This window comes from Marmota monax, unplaced genomic scaffold (genome assembly GCF_021218885.2).
Source record: "Marmota monax isolate L192 unplaced genomic scaffold, Marmota_monax_Labrador192_F-V1.1 WCK01_AAM20220418_F8-fsc00004, whole genome shotgun sequence".
NCBI lineage: Eukaryota > Metazoa > Chordata > Mammalia > Rodentia > Sciuridae > Marmota > Marmota monax.
The window spans coordinates 19,999,814-20,025,561 of NW_026692881.1; the positions used below are offsets into that span (position 1 = coordinate 19,999,814).

At 42.2% G+C, this 25,748-nt stretch overlaps 1 protein-coding gene across 1 annotated transcript; it reads left to right on the plus strand.

Moving 5' to 3' along the window:
- Positions 1-76: 76 nt before the first annotated feature.
- On the plus strand, positions 77-23,986 carry Gsto2 (glutathione S-transferase omega 2). The gene is made up of 6 exons (XM_046449891.2): positions 77-6,976; positions 7,230-7,338; positions 9,423-9,645; positions 10,562-10,663; positions 21,791-21,897; positions 23,696-23,986. The coding sequence occupies exons 1-6, from the start codon at positions 6,943-6,945 to the stop codon at positions 23,853-23,855; spliced, it is 735 nt and encodes a 244-aa protein (XP_046305847.1). The 5' UTR covers positions 77-6,942; the 3' UTR covers positions 23,856-23,986.
- The last annotated feature ends 1,762 nt before the right edge of the window (positions 23,987-25,748 follow it).

The following is a 25,748-nucleotide window of genomic DNA, read 5'->3' on the forward strand; positions in this document are numbered from 1 at the left end:
ATGTAAATGCATTTCCTATCTCAAAATACTCAAATGACTTAGAGGATTCTATCATTATCTGTGCTGAAAATCCCAAAACTAACATCTTTAGTGAGATCTGGACTTTATAATCTAGATTTCTATGTGCTCATTGGAAATTTCCAACGGGACAACCTATTGTCATTTCAAGAGATGCCCTGTCAAGTTTCCTGTCTTTTAGTTTCTGAGTTGAGAAACCTCCCTCATTCTTTCCTTTCCATCATCCATTTAATCTCACTCTCTCCACCTCACCTTAAGTTAGGTAACTGAATGGCCTGTTTGGTCTCCCAGCCTCCAATCTCCTTCAAATCCATCCTTCCAAATCCCATACTGGACACTTAGTAGGTGTTAAATAGTGGGAAGACCACATTGATCAATTCATTCTATAAGGCTGTATAAATAATAGGTAATGTCCCCACTGAGAAATATTAATGACATCTTCCATAGTTTCCAGAGTCCAGTGGATTTCTATTTTTATCACCACTTCACCGCCAGGAGAAGGCAGATCAGAGAGCCTCATTTTATTCTAAACTAGTCCCGAGGGTAAATGAGGTCTTAAGACTCTGGCAGAAGGATCTGGAGAACACATCCAGGACACTTTTCTTACCATCACAATCAAGGGGCTGCCTACCTGCCCCAAAGTCTGGTTTCCTGTACTCAGGCTCAGATTTGCTGGTGAGGAAAATGTCCGAATGATTAGGTCTTTTACGAGTGCCTAAGAATCACCCACGACTCAGCGCTGCATTTCCGATTTAATAGGTTCAGGGTGGGCCGCGAGTTCTACATTGGAAATGAGTTCCCCGCCCCATGATGATGTGGGGGCCGCACCCTGAGAGGCAGCTGAGAACCGGTTGACTTCACAAACGGCCTCTGACTCCTGCCCCCAGCCGCTCCAACGCTCCAGCCGCCGGCGTATCCATCTCTGCCGCCGTCGCCAGCCCGCCCCGCCAGGCGCGGCGGCTCCCGGCGAGTTTTCAAACAAAGTGTAGTAGGGTCCTGTGGGGCCACGACCAACCACTACCTGGTTTCACCTTAGGCCAGCCCTAGTGACTAGGCCCTCCACTTCGGTATCAGAGCTGTAACGCAGCCTCCCATTGGCTCTACTCAGCACTGTTCGGCAGGCACTTCCAAAAGCTCTGAGGATTGGCTAAAGCTCTGGACCCTGCGGCCAGTTGGCGGGTAGGATCACGTGAGAAGGGGCGTGTCCCACATGGGCCCCGCCTCCCTCTGCGCCATCACCCCTCCCCATCCATTTCCGGCGGTCAGGCGCCTTGAGGTTCCGCTAGGGTTCCGTCTCTCCTCTCACCTCTCCCTGGAGGGTTGGATGTGGCCTTCGTTGTGTTGGGAGACCAGAGGGGTCTGAGGTCATTTCTGAACTTTAAGATATTCATGAATTTTAGGACCCAGAATAGCATCGCGAGCTTTTTTAAAATTTTGCATTTTAACACTTTAACTTTTAGTTAAAGCCCAATTATTTAACCTTCACCAGTGTTTCATCAGAGAATTTAACGTAAAACAAAAACAAAACAAAACAAAAATACAAGGGTTATAATCCAAGAATAAAGAACAGGCCTTTAAATCAAATATTTTTAAGTCAGGTTAATTTGTTCTTATTTTTCTCATTTGACTGGAGATGGGAGAAGACCCCAGATCACTAGGTACTCAGATCTGAAATGGAGCATCTCTAGTTGGGCTACACTGCATGATTAGGGTACAAGCAGGCAGGGGAATTTAATTTCTTGGACTATCCTGTCATTTTGAAGACTGAAAGTCTTTCCTGCTACATGAAAACGATAATAAAAATAATAGCTAATGTTAAATTCTTACTAGGTGACAGGTGCGTGCTAAGTATTAAATGCTCTCATCCCGTGTCTGATTAGAATACCAGTGCATAGAAAGTTTTTATAATTTGCCCAAGGTCACCCAGCTATTAAATGCTGAAGAGGAGATTCAAATTCAGTCAGTACTCTTTAGAGTCAGTACTACTGTTGTTAATGTAACAGATTACATATGTCTCTGCCCCCAGACTCTTTTTATTCAACAACTTAGCATTTGGAGGTCGAGTCAGGAGATGATAGCACAGTCAGCCCTCCTTATCCACGAGCCCCACATCTGCAGAATCAACCAACCTTGGATAGAAAATATTTGGGGGGGGGGGAAGACCTCAATCTGTACTGAATATGACAGACTTTTTATAATTATTTCAAAAGCAATACAGTAGAACAACTATTTACATATCATTTGCATTGTATTAGGTATTATAACTAAAAATGATTTAATTTATATAGGAGGATATGCAAGATTATGTGAAAATAATATGCCATTTTATTATTTAAGAATCTTGAACAGCTGTGGATTTGGGTATCCAAGAGAGTCCTTGGCCAAATCTGTGTGAATATGTAGGGATGACTATATCACTTTTTTTTGCCACATCATTATTATGCCTGAAATTTAATAGGAGATATTGATATTTCTTTTCCAAACTCAATGTGTTTTGTTTGATTTTTACAAATATTTGACTTGCTCATGTTAGAATCTTGAATTTTGCTTTAGCTTATTTGAATGTTATATGTTAAGTTTTTTTCTTTGATGCCTCAAGTTGTAAAGAGACATAGGTATAGGAAAACATATTTAAACACTTAAAAGTCTCCTTTGACTCTACTTTCCCAAGTGGGAAGATGACGTTCTTCCTCTAATAATTTTAGTGATCTTATTGAATATGTCCCCAAACAAATTCATTAAAGCACAGAATTCCCTATGACCCTCACTTCCTAGAAACAAGTGATGACTATAGACATATTTGAGGGTAGAACCTGTTTCCTAATTTATCTTGCTCTATGAACTCCATGAACAATAACTGAATACCCAGTATTATAATCTTACATGTGAAGAGCACTTCTGAAATATTTTTTTAAAATTTCTTTAATAGCATCGCGAACTTTTTAAAAATTTTGCATTTTAACACTTTTAGTTAAAGCCCAATTATTTAACCTTCACCAATGTTTCATCAGAGATAGACACAGAACCTTTATTTTATTTATGTTTATGTGATGCTGAGAATCAAACCCAGTGCCTCACATGCTAGGTGAGCACTATACCACTGAGCCACAACTCCAACCCCTCTTCTGAAATATTAAAAAGGAAAATCCTCTAGTTTCTTCTCTCAGTGGTGGGCATGACAAAAATTTTTGAAAAATTGTAAAATACGAACTCTACTTTTTCTCAAGGTAAACTCATGTAAACAATTGAAGAAATTATTTTTGTGGTGGCATTCTTTTCCTAAAAGACTTAAGTCATTAATCAGCCATGATTAAGGATCCCTACATTTTCAAAACAGATTTAGTTATATTTGAAGTGGCTGGAAACCAATTTGGAGCAGGTTTAAGATGGCCTCATAACAGTTTGTCTCATGCTTGAATGGATTGGTATAATAGAAGTATAAACATGAAATAATATAGAAGGAAAGTTTGCAAAGAGGATTCCAAAGAGGTACCTACTGGATCTTTAAAAAAGAAGTAAGCTTAAAGGTCATAATTAAAATCTTTCTAGGGAAACGATAATGTTCAGTGGTAAGATCAAAAACCACATTACTGAAATGTAGCTGCAGCATTTAACCTACTCAATTGCCATTAAACTGGTAACTGGTGAAACAAATATTGTGGGTTGAATTTTAATTCTAATATGCTTAGCAAAACTGAATAACAGTATATCTCATCTATAGGGATACAAAGCTGGAATGTACTATACTATTGAAAATGTGTTCCTCGTCACTAGTATTTAATTAATTTTGAGGTGCACTACTATATTGATGATGCCTGTATGATCACAGTCCACACTCACAATGAACCCATCTAGTAGGTATTTTTAATGTTCTCACTGTACAGGGGAAAGTCAGAGAACTTTTATAGCTGGCTTGAATGCCAAAGCCAGGTCTCACAGTCTGCCTTTCTGGCTCCAGGTTTTGAGAACTCTAAAAGTATTGCTTTCTATCTGAAGAAGAAGAACATTTCCCATCCTTCTCTTTACTCACCTGCCTACACCAAGTAGACCTAACTTCCCACATACAGGTACACTTTTAATAAGCAACATTTTCTAAATGTTCTTCTAAAGGATTTTATTTCCTTTAAAGAGGGAATAAAGAGAAAGAACTTGGAACTACATCCTCTGACATAGAACATTTTAATTTACAAATTAATTAATCAATTAATTTCTCCATTGCTAATCCAATCATTGTGCTACAGACCACAGATGTCCAAGTTAAGGCCATTGAGCTAGATCCAGATCCAGCCAACTGTTTTGGGTTTTTTTGTTGTTTTTGTTTGGTTGTTTTTTTTTTTTTTACAGCCCAAAGGGCTAAGAATGTTTTTTACATTTTAAAACATTAAAATACAAATGATAACTTATGACTTGAAATTCATCAATAGTGAACAACTAATGTACATATACAAGGACCTTTAATGATAATTTGTCAGTATGTATTCATGAATTGTAACAAATGTACCACTCTGGTTGGGATGTTGGCAGTCTGGGAAGCTTGCATGTGTGGGGTAGGGGATATATGAAAATCTTTATAGCCCCTCTGCTTTGCTGTGAAACTAAAACTTCTCCGAAAATAAATGCTATTAAAAATATGAATGAAATTGAAATTCAGTGTCCATAAAGTTGCATTGGAAAACAGCCACCCTCATTCATTTATATATCATTTATGGCTGTTTTTACCCTAAAAGAATAAAGTAGTTGAGAACAGAAGGACCCAAAAGCCTAAAATATTTATCTAGGGAAGAATGTTTTCTAGCCATTCAGTCCATCATATCTAGAATATATTAAGCTACTGGTTGAGAGTGTTTCTTTAATCCTTCCATTTCTACTTAATAGTTATGAAGCTTTTGCCAAGTTTATAACTTTGTTAGCATCAGTTTTTTTCAACTTTTAAAATGAACTAATACTTTTAGGACCATTTAAGGGTTAAGTGGATTAATACACATAAAGCACCAAATACATGTTACCAATAATTTATTTTTATTTTGAGGTTCCACTTTCCTCCTAGGGCCTTCCATTGGAAAATGTTGTTTATTAAAAGTATACCTGTATGTGAGAAGTTAGGTCTAATTTGGTGTAGGTAGGTGAGTAAAGAGAGGGATGGGAAATGTTGTTCTTCTTCTGGGTATACTTCTCTCATCTATTTGAAATATGCAAGGGACACATTTGTCTGACTCTTTATCTACCAGGAGCTCTGACATGATATGGTTATTTCCTGTTTCTGTTTTACCATCCAATTTATCCTTTTTGATAGAAATTAGCTATATAACTTTATCTTCCAAAATGAAAAGTTGTCAACATAGCAAGTCAAGAACCAATTTGTCTTTTTCAACACCAGATTTCTGACATTTATGCATTTCTAAGTATCTATGCATTTATCCAAACATTTTCGATATTCCCAAATTCTTATAAAGCCACATTGTTATCTAAGCTTATTTCATAAAATTGCTGAATGACAGTAAAAAATTCGATTGAGTCACTATTCTGAAGATTTTTATTTTGTACAAAAAAATGTTTGCACTATTAAATAAGAAGTTCAGAATAGATTAGAATTCCAAAGGCCAAAAAGTGCCCGTTCATAAACCTCTTAATAAGGTTCTGTTATTTCATTTAATAAGATAGCTAGATTAAAATAACAGCCATTATGTGTTACATCTTTTCCTGAACATATACCCTTTCCTCTACATTGTTATCCATTTTAGGGGCCAAGACAATGAGTCATTCTTTGGATTTTTAAATTTCTTCAACTCTACTAGCTGGTCACTTTGGGCAAATAATTTTATTTTTCTGAGGCTATTTATTATTTTGTAAAATAGGAATAATACTAGTTGCCTGACTGAGCAGTTTTAGGAAGCAAACAAATAGTCCATGGAAATAATTAGTTTTGCGTAAGACACAATGCTTTTCTTTCCTTCATTACCTGTCAATCCCATAAAATGGATTTGCAAGCAATTTCCATTTCAATTCAGTCATGGAAATTAAAAAAATTCTTTTTCCATCCTGAAATTCAGGATCTCAGCTTATCAGTGTCAAAGCCCAGGCCAGCTACCTCTTCTACCTCATGTGACTGGTTGCTGTGCAAGTGACCTTTGTGCTGCTGGGCAGTGGGTAATGTGTTCTTCACCACTAGAATGAGTCTTCTTGGAAATTTGGGTTGCAGTGGGGAGAGCTCACAAATTGTTCTTTGCCTTTAGGTATCCTGTTCTTATTAACTGCTAGTTTCCAGAACTTGGGTAAAATCTCGCAGTTAGGGCCAGGACTAGGGCAAGGCAAAGTGAAGTGTTTTGCAAAATTTAGCTGGCACTCACTCTCAAGGAGATGCAAGATCTGAATATGTAACTTTTTCTTCCTATCTGCTGTATCATGAAAAAGTTTGGCCCTATTAAAGGAAAAAAAAAAAAAAGCCATACTCACTCTGTACTCACTATCCAAAGATGTGACCAATTGTCTTAAGTAAAGAAGGGAGGATTGAGGGTGGAAAAGAAAAAAACGTGTTATCTTGGTCGATTTTTACCAAACTCCCTTGCAGTGCATGTTGGGGCTTCAATGTCCATCCTTCACAGATTCTTGACGTGGAGGAGGTCCCACCAAAGATGGCACTCGAATGTTCAAAGCAAAGTGGGTACTTTTCAGGGTTTTGCTTGGTTTGGTATCGCTTTTGTCCTTATTCTTGGGCTTCCGAATCTGGGGTTCTGTCTCCCCCGGTTGTTATCCTAGCTCTTGCCCCAGATCACCGCCCCTTCTAACCCGCCGGAGTCCAGCCTTTCAAAAATTGAATTTGGGGCAGGAGGGCTCCTGAGCGCAGCTGTCCCTGGAGCCGGCGGCGGCGGCGAGCCACCTGGCTACGACTGTGAGCGCTGGGCGCAGGGCAGACACCTAGACGCCATGTCTGTGGATACGACCAGGTCCTTGGGGAAAGGTGAGTCCTCCAGATCGACCCTGGCCCGCGGACAGGGGGAGCCAGGTGACTGGTTCTGGGGAGGGCTGACAGGCGTTAACCTGTAGGTCAGCGGAGCTAGGAGGAACTTGGAGGGCTCCTCTGCCCCAAAGCCACGTGCGAAACTGTCCCTGTGGGACTTGGGGGGCTGAGCGCAGAGCTTTGGAGGGGAGTGAGCCCCTCTCCTCACTGAGCTAACCCGCCTCTGCGTCCTCTGCCCCTCCCCGCCCTGCAGGAAGCTGTCCCCCAGGGCCAGTACCTGAAGGTACAATCCGCGTCTACAGCATGAGGTTCTGCCCCTACTCGCACAGGACACGGCTCGTCCTCAAAGCCAAAGGCATCAGGTGAGGAGCTGGAGCCAAGGCTGCCCTGATAAAGCCCAGCGCTCCACAGGCAGGGGGGAATATTTAAAATATAGGGCACCCTCAGATTTTAGACGGGGCTCCCTGTCCTTTTCTCCGGAGGCAAAGTAAATGAAACACCCTTAAAATGAAAGTTGGGGTTTAAATGCCCATTCTTCACAGATTCTTGATGTGGAGGTGGCCACACCGCCTGTGGTACCCAAACGTCCAAAGCAAGGGTACCTTTCCAACCCTCCTGGAAGGCGGAGCTCTTTTCAGGGGCCTGTCCCTGCATGGAACTTTCAGACAAAGCGGAGCAAACTGAATGTTTGGTGGCTTTGGCAAACTGATTCCCTCCCCCATGTTTGTTTAGGAGGGGCACAGCCAAGGCTATGTAGGCCTTCTCCAGCTGCTCCCTTCCATGGGGTCCCCACCCCCACCCCAGCCATCTTAGGTGGACCCTGTTCTCGTTCTTTATTGTGCTTACTGCATCCAACACCGATCTTTCCTCCTAGTCCCTCCGTTTCGGCCACTGCCCCCACACTACTGCAACATGTCCTCCAAAACTGTGAGCTTGGGAGGGTAGGGACCTACCCTAGGAGAGAGCCCGGCACATAGTAGGTACTCAAAAAAGTGTTTCTTAAATGAAGGAATAAACCATTCCAAAAATTGAAATAGAAGGAACTGCTACTAACAGGTGTCTCTAAGGTTCCGATATACCTGAGAAGTGGGTACCTATCCTTCTAGAAGGAATTTTGCAGATGAACTTCTTCAGGTTTGGGTTGAGAAGGTTAAGCAACTTTGCTGGGATGTGGACTGTGAGTCCACCAACCTTAAGTTCAAACGTAGAGAATGGGTCACTTCAGGCTCTGACTCTTGTCTCAAAGAGTCCATCATGGGGACAGGGGGCATACAGCATTTTCAGATTTGCATCAGAGAATACAGAGATAGGTGCAGAGATGCTTTATTATGACATGTATTTGCACATTCTTCCCTTTTGCTCAAATCGAATTGCCTCTAAGGTTACCTGTTTTTAAAGAAAAATAATAGCAACCCAATAATTTCCCTATTTGGGGACAAACTGGCAGCTTAGGAACTGATGATGTAAATATTTCTTTAAAGCAGTTTCTTCACCTTAGCGCTGTTGACATTTTTATTCAGATGATTCTTTGTTGAGGAGGGGGAGGAAGGGCTGTTTTGAAAATAGTTGGATAGTTAGCACCATCCCTGCCTTTTACCTATTAGATTATAGTAGTTGTTGCCAAAAAATGTCTCCAAAGGTTGCTAAATGTTCCTTGGGGAGGTGTGGTGGCAAAAGTCACCTGATTGAGCACTGCTGCTTTTAATATAATTTATTAGACTGAGCAAAGAATGTACTCATTTGTTTCCTTTAATCTTTTTAAACATTATGTGACTGTCTCTGATAACTTTATAGGCTTGAACCTCTAATAATTATAATTAAAAATAAGAATTAAAAGCTTATTGTATACTAATGAACAAAGCACTGTCCCAAACAATTCATAGTCACTTCCTTGATCATCACAACAGTGCCAAGAGATGGGGACAGTTTATCACCCTCCTTTTATAATTAAGGACACAGAGCACAGAAGGTGAGGGAGTGTGGCCAAGGTCTTGGGCTAGTCTGTCCAGTTTGGTGCCTGAACTTGTGCTCTTCTTTGTTAACATTTACCACAACATATCATGACATATTAACACCAGATTTGTATTTTTAAGCTTTAAAATGTCCTAAACTCTCTAATGCCATGAGTCACAAACACTGAGTCAGTCTGCTTAGCTCTGATCTTGACTTCTTAGCACAAGGCATTGGGCACCAGATTCAACCTCCAGTCTTATTTCCTAGGAAGTGGGGAATCCCGAGGAACAAATGGGATCAGGCATAGAAAACATCTAACACCTTTTACTGAAGGAATGAAGACAATGATATAATATAGTTTATACAAAACTTGAACTTTTTTGAAAAAACTACTATAATCACAAAGTTTAATTTTATAAATTGATTATTTCAAGATGGGCATCTGCCTATATACACATTTTTATTCTGTCTTCTTTTGTCATTGCTTTTTAAGACACGAAGTTATCAACATTAACCTGAGAAACAAGCCTGATTGGTACTTTACAAAACACCCTTTTGGCCAAGTTCCTGTCCTGGAGACCAGCCAATGTCAACTGATCTATGAGTCTGTCATCACATGTGAATACCTGGATGACGCTTACCCAGGACGGAGGCTCTTCCCATATGACCCTTATGAACGAGCACGCCAGAAGATGTTATTGGAGCTATTCTGTAAGGTATATTTAATTTTAAAGAGCCACTTAACAGTCTATTTTACTTTGCATGTCTTTGCCAAATTTCAACCCATTATAAAGTCAAATCATTGGTGAAATGGTTTTATTTTAATACCATTTGAGCCTCAGGGGAATAATTGCCATGGAATTAGAGTAGGGTCTGACCACTGATAGTAAAGGTTGAAGGCTTATTAACTCCTAGGTGCATTTCCATTTCAACTGGCAGTCTTGGCAGGTCTGACTGCCACATGGTAATGACCATGTGAATTGAAGTAGGGATACTGACTGAAAACTGGTGATCCTTTAAAGAGAGTATTTCTAAACATCATAGAGTGAGAAGATTATGCATGAAAGGGAATTGCCCTTTAAATGGGGCAAGGATACTGCTATCCAGGAAATATGAAGAAGGGAGAAAAGAGGGCAGCTATTGATAATGAAAGAAGAGGTGATGGAGTCATTTTAAGGTAATTCTCTTTGGAAAGAAAATGATGGCGTTAATAGTACACAATGGTATTAATAGTACATATAAATTGATGTCCATGCACTGCCCTAACTACTTCAGAGGCCAACTTATTTCATTCCACATCTGCCTTTGAGTTGGGCACTTTTATCGTATCCATTTTTTCAGATGAGAACACTGAGGCTTAGAGGGGTTAAGCGTCTTCTCTAAGCCTCAGTGTACAGGATAGTAATAGCCAATCAGGTAAGGAGTGCTGAACCCCCGTTAAAGCACTTTATTTTCCTGAGTGCTGTAAGAAGTGGGTTCCTGCATAACCTCGAGCCCCTTGCAGGGAGCACTCTGGTCGTGGTGTGTGGGTGTTGGTCTGTTCTGCATTGTAAAACTTTGCTGCAGTTTTAGGCAGGTCAGGAACATGGTTCCCACAGACTGCTCCACTAAGAACCTGTGTCCTCCGAATAGGTCCCACAGTTGACTAAGGAGTGTCTGGTAGCGTTGAGATGTGGGAGAGAATGTGCTGATCTGAAGATCTCCCTGCGTCAGGAATTCTGCAACCTGGAGGAGGTACAAAAAGGGGCCCCTCTCATGGTCAGGTGGATTGGAGAAAGCCATGCAGGGTCTCCGGCCTGGTCACTTTGACTTCTTCTACTTTAAAGGCTTATTCCTTTTGCCAGACTCTGCTAAGTCCCACAGATCATCACCTTCCACTGACATGCTTTGGAATTATTCTTAAAAATCTGGTAGGAGTGTACAGTTTGCACCAAGTGCTTTCTTTTCTGGAGTCACCATGTTTCTTGAGTATCTCAGAAAATGCACAGCTTTTCTGGCTTCTGCCAGGGAGGCCAGGATATTAGCTAGGGATTGTGTTTGGCTGCTGGTGGGCCTAACTATTCTGTATTTATCTTATAAAAGTTTATTCTCTCACATCAAAAAGCCAGAGGTAAACTTGGCATCATGGCACACACCTGTAATCCCAGCTGCTTGAGAGGCTGAGGCAGGAGGATACCAAGTTTGAGGCTAGCCTGGACAACTTAACAAGACCCTGTCTCAAAAAAAAAAAAAAATGGGAGACTGGGGGTGTAGCTTAGGCTTAGTGGTACAGCATTTGGCTAGCATGCATTGTGTCCTCAATTCAGCCCCCTGGCGCTGGGGAAAGCCACAGGGAGACAGTTCAGGGCCATTTGGTGGCTTCCTTATAAAATTACCCTGTACTGAGACTCTTTCTCTCTTTCAGTTTTCTCGTCTTTAGTGCAAGGTTTTCATCCTCAAAATGACAAGATTGCTGCTGGAACTGCAGTCATTACATCCCAATTCCAGGTTCTGGAAAGGAGAGTAAAGAGGAAAAAAAAAAAAAAGGCAAATGGCGACGCTCCTTTAAAGGACTTTTCCTTGAAAAGTGACTGCTTAAACAGGATTTAGTTGTAGGGTCCTAACTATTTTCAGAGGAGGCTGAGAAATTTGTCTTTTATCTGGGACACTCTGAATAAAGTTAGTGTTGTGTAATTAAGGAAGAAAAAGAAAGTGGGTGTGGGTGGACAAGGAGCAATCTCTGCCAGTAGATTCTAAGTAGTGGAGCTACTTATTCCTTACCTCTAGAATAATCTGGAAGGTGGTTTTTGGCTTCCTTTATCTTTGTTCCAGAAATTGATAAATACCTTGGATGGATGCATTGTTTCTTCATTGGTAGCCAGAAAATGCATTTTTCGCCCCTGAAGGGAAGGCTGGTTATTAATACTCTTTCATTTGACCTTTGTCAAGTGAAAGCAGTATAAATTTATACACACTTCATTCCTTATCTTAGATTTGCATAATTGCAGTACTTGTAGATGATGAAGTCACGAGTAAACGATATCAACCTTTTCTCTGGGGTCCTGGGCTGTGGCCTTGACGCCAAAGAGGCCTGGGATATGGGAGAAGGAGTCTTGGGTCTTAGACTGACTTTACTGGGTTCCAGAACCCTCAGCGAGAGGAGGCCTGGTGCTGGCTCCAGATCTATTTCTCTCAACTCTCCATTTAGAGGATGGCTGAACTTTGTAAAGTGCAGGTTGCTAAATGAATATATAAAATTATGGTGGAGGAACAGGTTTCCTTCACCTGGGGCTCTGTTCAGCACAAGGGAACCTGTATGTATTTTTTGCCTTGCATAATGCTGCAGGTACTTGGCATTCACTGCTTTAAATAATTTGCTCTTTTCAACAATCATTTCAACCTGAATGTACTAGTCCTACTTTGCAAATTAGAGTGGCCTCATCCCTAATCATTGAGCCACATCCCCAGCATTTTTATTTTTTATTTTGAGACAGGGCCTTTCTTAGTTTCTCAGGGGCTCACTAAATTGCTGAGGCTGGCTTTGAACTTGTGATCCTCCTGCCTCAGCCTCCCAAGCCTCTGGGATTATAGGCATGCATCAATCTTCATGTGTTTTAAAATGCTCATCCCAGCAACAGTGAGGAGGGTGGGTAAGGGGGCCAACAGGACCACAGTCAAGAGGGTTGGAGAGGGAGAGATTTTAAGAGTTAAAGATGAGATGGAACCTGGTGAAGGAGCTGAAGTCATGGAAGTTGGTTTTCAAGTTTGTGTTTGTAGCCAGTAAATGTGATGCTTTTCACTGAAAGAGGGTTGGAAGGCGGATTCATTTTGCTCTGTTTGGGGTACTAATGGGATAATCCTGGAGACAGAGCTTAGGAGAGTGATATGGGACAATTTTACTAGCTAGAAGCATTAACCCCAAATCAGTAGGGTGGTCATAAATGTTTAAGAACCAACTCTCTGAAATAAAGAAGGGGGAAAGTCCCTGATTTTTAGCTTTTGTCAATTTCAATGGTGTAAATCCCCTCCCAAGGCTGATTTTAAGCTACCCATGTGCTGCCTCTGAATTCAGAGTTGGAAAGAGGTGTGGGCAGCTGGCTCCAGTTCATCACTAATAACACATTCCACTTTATCTTTATTTACTTGAGCCCCAGAAATACCTGTTGCTAACCACCCCAGGATCAGGTAGCTTTCACTGATGTTACTGAAGGACCACAAAATATGTAGCGTTATCCTAGCAGATTTGAATGTGGTTTTTGTCCCATAGAATGTTAACAAGAATATTAGCTACAATGAAGGCAATGTCAGAATCTGAAAACATGACCAGTGGACTTGTGTTATTTGATTAATTCCTCTAAATATCAATGTATTGACTCTAAGGAGACTCTAGTGAAATTGAAACTTGTCAGAATAATTCTAATAGCAACAACCCCCTGACACATAACTCTTTCACATGGCTTTGTACAATCAGGATTTTATATGAGCTAGAAATATATTGAATACCCATGGTCTTTCTGAATGATAAATGGGCCAAGATTTCAATATACAATCTGCCATGTTACCTCCAGGCAAAATGCTGTTCACATTTTGCAATTTTAAACTCTGACACTTTTTTTTTCTTTTGAAATAAGTAACCTGTCTGGTTTTAAAGTTTTTTTCTTTAAAAACCCAGTTCATTAAGATTGAAGATTTATTATTACATAGCCACATTTTTTCTATAATATTTTTCACATTTCTTTGAGATCTATTACCACTGCTTTTATTATTGAACCAGCTGGCTCTCCGCTCGCTTTCCTCTACTGAACATTGGCATGAGTTTTAAAACTGTTGGGATGCCCTGGGCTAAACACACTTTAAATCTGTCTTCAAACAGATTTTCTAGCTTTTCTTGAATCATTAATTGAAGTGGCACACATTTTTTAGCTTTCTTCTCTTTTTTTACAGTATTACTGACTTTTCCATTTCAAAATAGCATTTGGACCAGTCTTGGTTTTGTCTTTGTGGATTTCAGTTTGACAGGACCTTTCAGTAGCTCTTTTTCACCAGGGAGTTCATTCAGAACGTTTTATGGAAGTCAAGTCCAGTGCACTGAAGGGCAGGATTTGGCCGGATTTCTGTGACGCTTCACATGCTTTCTTTCATTCAGTGTCCACATTTTGCTATTGCTTGGTTCCTTCCCAGTCATCATCAGGAGAGGAGTGAGAAGGTGACATAACCCTGAAACATCACACTGGGAATGAGGACCTCATCAGCAACAGAAGCCTTCCCCTTCTGGAAGCCGTAGGACACCATGCTTTTGCTTCTTAGCATTCATGAACCCGCTTTGTCCTACGTTCCTTTGCATTCCACACTGCCAAATCTGGTTACAAGTCCTAGGTATAGACTTTACATGAGGTCAAGTTTGCATAATTTGTGTGAGCATCATTCAGGAGCATCTGTGGTTACTTTCTTTTGGAGGGGAAGATACTAGGGATGGAACCCAGGGATGCTCTCCCACTGAATTAGATCCCTGCCCTTTTTATTCTTGATTTGGAGATCGAGTCTCACTGAATTGCAGAAACTGGCCTTGAACTTGCAATCCTCCCTGCCCTTGGCTTCCCAAGCAGCTGGGGTTATAGGTATGCACCACCATGCCTGGCAATACTTTGTTGATTCTAAATTTTACCTGTAATCTTCACTTTTAATCTGTCCTTTTTCCTCTCCAAAAGAAAGACATTTTAGCCCATTAGGTTCTATTGTCTTGTTTTTTTTTTTTGGGGGGGGGAGGGGTTTGGTATGGGGATTGAACTCAGGGGCACTGGAATAATGAGCCACATCCCCAGCCCCACTTTGTATTTAATTTAGAAACGGGGTCTCACTGAGTTGCTTAGCACCTTGCTTTTGCTGAGGCTGACGTTGAGCTCTCCATCCTCCTGCCTCAGCCTCCTGAGCTGCTGGGATTACAGGCATGCACCACTATGCCTGGCTGTCTTGGTGAAATTTCATTGTTGTTCTTCTTTAATTTTTATTAATTTCAATGTTGAAATTATTTATGTTGTTTGTTTCTCCTTTAATATCACTAAGATAGGAAGAAAAGAAAGTTTATACTTGGCTAATTCTTTATTGAAAATAATCTGTAGTCTTTTACCACAAAGTATCTACAACCTAATGTTATTTTTTTATCAACTAGGTTGACACATTTACAAACTAAACCTATTGTTACTAGCTATTTTTATAACAGTTTTGTTGAGATATAATTGATGTATCATGAAATTTTTTTTCCTGTTTTTTTCTTTTGTGTGTGTGGGGCGGGTAGAGATTAAATCCAGGGCACTTTAGCACTTTACCAATGAGCTACATTTCCAGCCATTTTTATTTTTTATTTTGAGAAAGGGTCTCATTAAGTGGCTGAGAGTCTTGCCAAGTTGCCCAGGCTGGCCTCTACTTGTGATCTTCCTGCCTCAACCTTCCTAGTTGCTAGAATTATAGGCCTTTTTTTTTTTAATAGCCTTCTGCTATACCATGTCCCACCATGTAAATAATAGAATAATAATTATTTTTATTATTTAAAAGCTAATTTTACTTTTCTCCAATTATAAATGAATATACTTTTTTTCTATCCTTTTCTGCTATGTATATTTTTATGTACTTAAAATGTGTTGCTATAAAACTTACCATTACATAAGGATTTTCCTCATATTCTGTAACCTCTATAAATGTTTATTTATATATGTAAGGGTCTTATTAGAGAAAAATTATTTATGATGGCAAAAAATAGAAATCATAGTATCCATTAAGTGGAGGATGGATAAATAAATTATATTCATTTTGTGGAATTCTGTGGAGTAGTTACAAATGATACTAGGGAATGACAATAACCAGATTATATTGTTATATTATGTGCACGTATGAATATGTAATAACAAATGCTACTATTTACAGCCAAAATGCATCAATAAAAAAATACGAAAAAGAAATGAATGCAGTTGAGCTGGGCGTGGTGTCACCTGTAATCCCAGCAACTGGGGAGGCTGAGACAAGAGGATTACAAGTTCAAGGCCAGCTGGGCAACTTGGCAAGACCCTGTTTCAAAATAAAAATTTTAAAAGGGCTTGGGGTACAGATTGGTGGTGCTTGCCTAGCATGTTTGGGGTCCTGGTTCAATCTCTAGCACTGGATGGTAGGGGGGCGAATACAGTGTATCTCTGTGTACTGACATGAAAAGATTGCCTAGAAACATTTAGTAAATCACACAGTAATACAGGTAGCATGGTCCCATTTTAATAGTCAAAATCCCCCACAATATATGTGAATGTATACATGTGAACAAATGCCCAGGAAAGTGTCTGGAGGGATACATGTTGAACTCCTGATAGTGGCTTCCACTGTCCTGATAGTGGCTTCCACTGGGAAGGGCACTGATTACAGCTCTGATGGAAAGAAAAGTGGGTCAAGGGCAGGGAGTCGGGGAGGGAGGATCTTTGCTTTTATACTATTTTTTGTGTTTGAATTTTTTAAAGGTAATAAAAATGCATTTCTGTGTTAGATGTGTAATTTTTAAAATAGAAGAAAATCACTTTTAGTGTCTCCATAATTTGCCATATGTGTAAAGCAAATAGTTGTTCATCCCACACCCTGGAATTAGGGGTGTCGAAATGTTCTGAGTCCTCTGCCATTATGAATGGGGCCATGGGGAGTGCAGCTTCTTGGCTCAGAAATAGTTTTCTGTTTTAGAATACACCATTGGGCAAAACTCTTGGGAATGGAAATACCAGATCAAAGGGGCTGCATGCTTTGGGGGTACCAGCCATATATTACTAAATGGCTTCTCAAAAGACTTGTGATGTGTGACGTTTACACCACTCTCCAAGCAGTATATGAGAATGCTCCAGGTACCATCTCCTTTGGAGATTTCATTCACAAAGATACTTGCTTGTTTTAGAGAGCTAAATAGCAATTTCTCCTTTTTTGACTTTACACAAACACGCATGCGCTCGCGCGCGCGCGCGCGCGCACACACACACACACACACACACACACACACACACACTGTGCTGGGGAAATGAACCCAGGGTCCTGCACGTTCAAGGCAAGCACTCTACCATTTAGCTATACTCTCAGTCCTTTGTATTACTTTGATTGCGTCTGAAGTGGGAGGTTTCCCCAAAGTATGTCATTGCTTTGTGTTTGGTTTTGTGAAGATTGTTTCTTCCAGGATGTTGTCCATCTGTCTCTCAAGACCTTATTGATTTTCCTTGTGGATTTGTAGTAGTTCCTTTAAAAGAGTTCCTTATGTATAAAATCTACTTGTTTTAAAACATGTTTTTTACTTTAACTTTTAATTTATCTCTTTTATGTATATAGAAATGTAACATTTAAAAATATTTTGCTGTAAGTCTTTCCTGGTATGCTTTTTTCCACTGATATTATGCACAGATATCCCTCCCTCTTCAGAGAGGTGATAAATATTCGCCAAATTTGCATATGCTATTCATCACTTTACAGAATTTGACTGGCATTACCTAGTGTTACAGTACAATACAAGCCCTTATCCAGATTTTTGAACAAAATAATTAGGGCCACTAAAAGGATTACAGGATAGAATTTTCAGTGCCCCTTTAAGCTCCAAATGTTGACAGATTGTATTCTGCATCTTCATGGGACAATCTTGATGGTAACTGAGGGGCAGCAGAAGGGGCAGGTTCTGCATAAACCCTACTTCTAAGGCTGTTTCCTAGAGGAGAAAATGATTCATTTTACTGAGACTCTGTTCATTGGATCCTCAGCTGTCTCAGTGTAGCAGGGACCTGAATTTGACATCTTGAGAATTTTCACTTATCTTTTATGAACTCAAAAGATTTATGGGAAAAAAAATTGAGTGCTTTGCTGCGGCATCTGGATAAGGGCTTGTATTGTACTGCTCACATACTGGTAGGTGGCTTCATGTTTTGGGGAGGGGGGGCTTCTTCTTAAGAATAATTTCCTGCTGGGTGTACACACCTGTAATCCCAGCGACTCTGGAGGCTGAGGCAGGAGGATCACAGGTTCAAAGCCAGCCTCAGCAATTTAGCGAGGCCCTAAGCAACTTATCCAGACCTTGTCTCAAAATTAAAAAAAAAAAATTTAAAAGGGCTGGGTGGGGATGTGGCTCAGTGGTAAAGCTCCACTGGGCTCAATCTCCTGTACCAAAGATGATGATGATGATGATGATGATGATGAGGAGGAGGAGGAGGAGGAGGAGGAGGAGGGAGAGCCTACCACAATGACCATAAGGCTGCAGATTTCTGTCAATGATGATGGTAAAGGGCAGGCAGCCCCTTCAAGGTTTGAAGCTCAGTTATTGAGGCTGCAACTGAGAGTCTGAGATCTTAATCTGGAGGTTTTCTTTTCTTAACATTGTCTTGATTTAAAAAGTCTGGGGTTCGCTTCTCTTTTATGAGTTTGCTTCAGTCTTGAAAGCATTGCAGATTTCTTTTTCCTTCCTTTGAACCTACGGGAGGGAGGCACGGCCACTGCGCCGCTCCACTGATGACCACTAGAGGGAGACCCAAGTGCTTCCTCCTCCGCTCTTGCTCCTGTGGACCTCGAAGGACTGACTTTCAATCTTCCTCCCGCTGGGGGCGCCCGAGAGGCCTGGAAGAAGACAGGGGCTTTTCCAGCCAGGCCTTTCAGGTTCAGAGGGTGGGAAGGAAGAGTGCACCTTCCTCATGCCAAAAAGGCCTTCCTTCTTTGTGGGTATTGCTCACTAGTTTTCCCTCATTAAGTCTGTAGCCTTATTTTTAAGTGATTTGGAAAACAGAACATTTTAAAATAGATTTTTGTAGTATTCCAGAACCTCAAATGCCTTTTTTGCAAAATGCTTCCCTCACAATGTCTGGGACTCTAAGATAATTTTAAACATCTGAAAAGTACCAGGTTTGTATAGAAGAGAGCTCTCCTATTGGGAGTCCTAAAGAATTGTAAGAATCCTCCAAGGAGGCCTGGCCAGGGTGTTCTGCAACCCTGAGATGCATCAGTAAAGAAGGCAGAACTCTGTGCTAGTTGATGGGGAGACAGTTTTCTGTAGGAATTTTTAGATTTTTAGATCTGCTTAAAATTGGGAAATGCTGTCTGGGGCAGGGCTCAAGGGTCTGCAGCAGTGGAGTGGGGGGCTCAGTAGCAGAGCACTTACCCAGCATGTATGAGGCCCTTTTCTGTCTACAGAACTAAAAAAGAAAATAAAAACAAAAACAAAAATAATCTGGCACTGTATTGAGAGTTCAGGCAGTTTTGATGTGGTGGGTCAAGTTATCGCCAGCTCCGAGAGAGCTGAGGGGACGTGTATTGCCCTTTGAGGGCCGGGTGAAGGGCAATTGATCTATTTTATGCATTAGCTCACATGGATTCCACCCTCCCTGGTACTGAGAATTGAACCCAGGGCCTCGCACATGCTAGGCCAGCCCTCTACCAATGAGCCATGTTCCCAGCCATTTTAAAATTTCGAGACAGGGTCACTAAATCGCCTAGGCTCAGCTTAAACTTGTAGTCCTGCCTTCTCAGCCTCCCAAGTAACTGGAATTACAGGAGTGTGCCACCATGCCTGGCTCATGTTGACTTTACTGTGCTGAGTGCTTGATTATTGCTTGTATTACTTTATGAGTATTTATATAATGTCTATAAGATCATATATTTCAAGGCATGCTCCTACTCTGAGTAAATAAATAGAAAGCTTTAGAAATATATATTGAACAATTATCAATTACTAAGCAGCAATTCATTTGTGAAATTATATCATCATTTTATCAAAGGACCCACCTGATTCCATTAAATGTCTTTGTCTGATTTGCTTAACAAGGTCTTTCCCAAGAACATCCTGCTCTGTAAAGCAGAAGAATTATACAGTTGTTCCAGAGTCCAGTGGTTTATATTTGGTTTTCATTTGTGCCATGAGTCCAATAACAAGTTGTGGCTCTTCATTCCAAAATCAGTGATAAAAGTTTGGGTATTTAGCTGGGTGCAGTGGTGCATACCTGAAACCCAGTGACTAAGGAGGCTGAGTCAGGAGGATCACAAGTCTAAGGCCAGCTTCAACAACTTATCGAGGGAGGCCCTGAGCAATTTAGTGAGACCCTGTCTCAGAATAAAACATTAAAAGGGATGGGGTTAAGTGTCCCTGAGTACAATTCCCAGTACCTAAAACAAACAAACAAAACACACACACACACGCACACACACAGAGTTTAGACACTTATTATCTATTCCTGGACACAAAGGGAGTTTTGAGCCTGCTGGAATCTATAAACACTGATATATTTGCTTCTTTCCCCTCTAAGCCAGATCTTGTTTATATGTGACCGAGGACACCTCTGGGTTTTTCATTGCGTAGCTTCTGCTGTCTTCATGCTGTTCTGTTAGCCTCCTTGAACAAGTGTTACCACCTAACATTTATCCAGACTTTCAGGACAACAATCCAGGGGATCTCTCTATGCCCACTGGGAAATATCAAGACTTAGACTTTAGGGCATCAAGACTTTCTTTTCCCTCTGAGAAGGGGTAGCATATAGAGAGCTCATGATCTTTTGGCAGGAGGTATTTACTTGATTTCTGTGGATGCAGAATGAGGGGTCTTGCTCTTATTCACCGAGCAGTGTCAGGCGGGTTTCCATGCATGTTATGTCATTCCCTCACCAGAACCTCTGACATCCCCACCATTTTATAGATGAGGACTTTGAGGCTTAGAGGAGAAAGGAGGTAAGTTGCTCTGGGTTCCATGTTAGATCAGAGGTAAAGCCTATTACAGGACAAGGTCTGGGGGCTCTAGAGCTTCCCTTCTTAGCTACAAGCCATCACCATGCTCCAGCCAAGAGAGCAAGCAGGCCTGGAGTGTGTCCTTGATGGTGCCATTCATACCAGGTACCTAATTTACAGGACGCCTCTTAGTAAACCTCTGTCCCTCACTACAGCCCCAACGTCTCAAGATGGAAACACCACAGAGCTTACGTCTTTGAGTCACCTGGGCCACATTCTAAGCCCCAGCTGGGGGACAGATCTCTGGTTATGAGCTGTGTAGGCCAAAGCGAGTGGTTGCTTGATTCAGCCAGGTAACGGACACCAGGAAGAGCTGGCCCAATGACAACCTCGCCAAGTGTGTTTGCTTTTTAGGGTTTTCAGGTGCTTTCTTTCATCTGTCTTTGATGATCTGTCTGTTGAGAGGGTATCTGTTTTCAGTAGAATCTATCTACCTGTGTTGATTTGTCCCATTTAGGAAAGAGAAATTTTATTTTAATGCAGATATTGATAATGTTGAGGGAACAGAGTGTGAAGTTCAGAGAACTCAAATAAAAGAATGATGGATAATGCTGGGATTTGAGGGAGCTGCTCTTCTTGCTGTGGCTTTGAACTGATTGAGAAGGTGAAAGAGTGAGTGGTAGGAAGGCTACGTATGCCTTTTGTCATAGAGAAGAGCATGCTGGGAATGGGGTTCAGAACTACAGCAAGTGGGGTTCCTGACGATGCCTTCAGCATCAGGCTGAGGCTCCCAGGCCTCCAGGTCGCGGGCAGCTCTGGGCTGAGGCTGGGCCTCCCGCTCTGGACCCAGCTGGTGTGTGGAAGCCCAGCACCTGGAGCAGCCTGCTCCAGACTGGGGGAGCCACTTGTTGTCTGTCCAGATTCTCCAGTCACTTGAGTTACACTGTCATTCCAGTGTTGGAAGGAGGGAGGGGACAGAATACAGCCAGGAGTGTGGCCCTAGAGGAGGTGAAAGAAACCTCAGGAAAAGGGAAGAGATAGTCTCCTAAAAATGGGAAGAAGAATTGAATCCTCCATCTCCCTCTTTGGGAATGTATCTGATATTTATATTTAATGTCTAGAAATATGCCGGCAGAGCTGTGAATTAACGTGCTTTTGTTCCGTTTGCCTTTCTAGATTCTTGACTATCAGAACACCACGTTCTTTGGTGGGGACCACATATCCATGATCGATTACCTCCTCTGGCCCTGGTTTGAGCGGCTGGATGTGTATGGGATAGCTGAGTAAGACCCTCCACCATGTGGTGGCAAATACACTGAGTGACAATGTTTGAGATGGTCTATGTGCCAGTACCTCCCCTTGTGGGGGCGTCCCAGGATGTATAAAACCAAAGCAGGTTTTCAAGCCACCCATGTGTGTGTCCTTGTTCCAAATGCACCTGGGCTTTCCTCCCACCACCTGCAGACTCAGGTGTTGCTTGCATCTCTGTGGGGAGACCCTGTATGCAAAAGCCTCCTGTAGCGCTTCACAGCCTGCTGTCCTGCCCAGTCCATCTGGTCCTGCTGCATTGCCCAGCAGATACCACACACCCGAGTTACATCTCATGTCTATGAGGAATCTTCCCCCAGATAGGAATATCATTTTTATTTATTAATATATTTTTAATATCTTTATTTTATTTAATTTTTTTAATGTGGTGCTGAGGTTTGAACCCAGTGCCTCACGTGTGCTAGGCGAGCACTCTACCACTAAGCCACAACCCCAGCCCAGGAATATAATTTTTAAAAGGAACACCTGATTAATGTTTAAATGCATGTACAAAATCACAACCACATCCCACAGAAGGGTAGGGATGTTTAAGGCCAAAGAAATAATAGCTCTGTAGCATCCTGAGCAGAACACAGGCTTTGTCACCCCAAAGCTCAGAGAGATGTTGGATAGGCTTAGGACTCATGTTAATCCTGCCAGATGCAGGGAGGGTGCTGGACATTTCTGATGTTTGGAAATCAGTAACATAACCAACTTGGATATTCAAACTCAACTCCAACATGTAAACGATAAGAACCTGTCTCCTCCAAAGACAGAGCATTGAATTCTAGATCAGGAAGGTTCACCATCAGTCCTGGACTGTCCCTAGCCAAATGTTACCATAGTATGTCACCCTGCATGCCCTCGACCTAAATTCCGTGATCCATCTTTAGAGGGCCTGTTTTCGTCAGCTCTTTTGCTGCTGTGACTAAAGGATCCGACCAGCATAACTGTAGAGGAGGAAGAATTTATTTGAGGACTCTTGGTTTCAGAGGTCTTAGTCCATAGAAGGCCAGCTCCATTCCTCAGGGCTCGAGGTGAGGCAGGACATCATGATGTAAGAGTGTAGCAGAGAGAAGCAACTCACATGGTGATCCAGAAGCAGAGAGAGAGAGAGAGAGAGACTTCACTTTCTAGATACAAATATATACACCAAGGCCATGTCCCAATTCCCACCTCCTCCAGCCACACCCCACCACTTCAGTTAATCCCTATCAGGGGGATTAAATCACTGATTGGGTTAAGACTCTTACAACCCAATCACTTCTCCTCTGAACCTTCTTGTACTGTCTCCCACATGAGCATTTGGGGACCCCTCACATCCAAACCATAACAGGGCCCTCAGTATCTCCATGATTTCAAGTCTCAGGATTGTTTTATTCACTTAAAAAGTATTTTTGGAAACTACTGTTTTTATCTTTTTCAAACTCCCTGAAGTAAAATCTGCAAATGACCTAAGAATGTTTTCTATTTTTTGTTAGTAAACAAGGAAATAGACACTTTATTTCCCCAGAGCCTCAGTCCACAAGTATCCCCCTGGATTATTAGAAGCAACAGATTCTGCAATTCCAAAACGTGTACAACTATTTAAAAAAGAAAATTTTTCTTCAGTTAAGTGATTATGTTCACTTTAAATATGATAACTGTACTAACCATATTCCCCCAAGAAACTCATTTTTCTGCTTTCTTGCAAACTTAAAAGGCAATAATAAGTGTCCCTCTTCCCAGTGTCTTCCCTGTGGGACGTGCTGACCCTTCTTTCCTGTCTTGCAGTTGTGTGAATCACACCCCAACGTTACGGCTCTGGATATCAGCTATGAAGCAGGACCCCACAGTCTGTGCTCTGCTCATGGATAAGAACGTTTTCCTGGGCTTCTTGAATCTCTATTTCCAGAACAACCCTAACGCCTTTGATTTTGGACTAATTTGCTGAGGGTCATGGTCCCCCATTCAACACCCAGAATTCCCAGCGCTTTGTGATTCTGCATCAGGGATTGTCTCAGGAGTCAATCCGTCTCTCTTCCTTTTCTTTGAGGTTCCCAATAAAAATGGAAACAGAAAATGTATTCTTTCTGGTAATCATTTGTCTGACTTCTCTAGCCTGTAGCTTCTAATGATTCTCCAGAAGGTGCCCAACCCTGATGTCCTAGTGCATTTTGGGAGCAAGTGTGTCTCTCAGATTCTTGGCCTTTGGTGCAATTGGATCTCCAGATTATTGGTGACAGTGCTGATATTGGTGTTCAGGGCCTGCCTAGGATGGACGTTTGTCACTGCAGATGGGCACCTTCTCAAAATCTCCCTGGTGAGAGGAAATCTTGAGAAGAAGGAGGGGAAGAAGAAAACACTCCAAATCCAAATACCCTCCTTTGGACAAGTGAATGCTGCCATCCCTATGGGCGGGCACGAGTGCCTGTCATTCTGTTCAAACTTTGGCCATGGGCCTGGGAGACACGGAGGGTCTTGTGACTGGAAAGAATTCCAAAGCAGGAAATGAAACACCCGTTTATCACTCTGGGCTAAGTACGTCAGAATTTCACTGTCATGGCTCGGGATGTCTCACCAAATGTTCTGTAACCAGCATCCTGTAGCAAAAAACGTACACACCCCAAGTCACGGGTAAAGGTCACTCTGTTGGATTTGCGTCACGTACTCTTTCAATCTGTCCCAACAGATGCCTCCATTTGCCTATTGGGTATCAAGCTCAGGGTCACGTGAAGGATACAGTTGGCAAAGATGTGGGCCCTGCTCCCCACCTCAGGAGCCCCTCACCTGTCCGCCATCTTGGTGGAGGGTTTACCCTGGAGCTTTGGAGCTGCTTCTTTTGCAGTGAGAGGCTCTGGCTTGGCCCCACCAGAGATTTGCACAAAGACAATGAGAGCTGAGGATGCTGGGGGCACCAGCAGTTGCCCTCTGCTGGGAGTGTCCATCGCCTCCCCCGGAGGAGGGAGGCTGAGACTGTCCAGTGTTATTTGTCGAAGCTTCTGATGTTTTTGGCTTGGCTCCTGCTCAGTTTGTTCCCCAGCCTCCCAGACGAGCTGAGGCCAGGCAGCAGCGTGTGTGAGGTTTTGACTTGTTCCTGCCCCCTCAGGAGCTGTCCGCTGTTCCTGCCTCTGACTCAGCCCAAACCAGCCCTCCCCTCTTCCCACATCTCGGCTGGGCCCTGCCATCTGCTGGCTCTGGGCATATTTTGCCCCGTGTACATAGTTACCAGGAGTCACTCCCTGCCTGCTGGACAGAGGCAAGCCTGCTTGGAGAGGCGGCCTGGCCTGCCAGAAGAGGTGCCACATGACAGGCAGTCGGCACTACCATGTGCTCTGAAGGGCCTCGTTGCCATGGCACCTGAGCGAATGCAGAGTGGAGCGTGTGAATCAGTGTTTCCCGGGATCTGTGCTTGGGAACAGGGGCATCATCTCCCGTGGCCTCTCCTGGACTCAGGGGACTGATCAGCCTTTGCAGATATAAATCGCCCTCACTGGTGACTCTTTGGCATGGGACCGCAATTGCTTTTGATGTCACCAAAAATGGCATTTTCTGGGTGACCAAAATGAAGGTGGTCTCTTTCAGGATCCCACGTACTACTAATATAGAAAACTCGAAGAGCCTGGAAATAAAGGATGGATAAAAGTACTTTGGGGGAAAGATTGCTGGCTGGTGGCCCACGGCCCTGCTTGGGGTCTGAGTGCCCCCGGGCAGGTTGCCAAGGTCCTGGTCACATGCCCTGCCCTATACTTCCTCCTTATTTCTTTATGTCATTGGACTGACATACAGAGAAACCAAGTCATCGACCTCCGGATGAAGCTAAGAGGACGTGGAAAGAGGGCAGAGC

Coding starts and splice junctions, on each gene's coding strand:
- Gsto2 (XM_046449891.2), top strand. CDS start 6,943: ATGTCTGTGGATACGACCAGGTCCTTGGGGAAAG. Junction 6,977..7,229: donor GACCAGGTCCTTGGGGAAAG/GTGAGTCCTCCA, acceptor CCCGCCCTGCAG/GAAGCTGTCCCCCAGGGCCA. Junction 21,898..23,695: donor GATGTGTATGGGATAGCTGA/GTAAGACCCTCC, acceptor CCTGTCTTGCAG/TTGTGTGAATCACACCCCAA.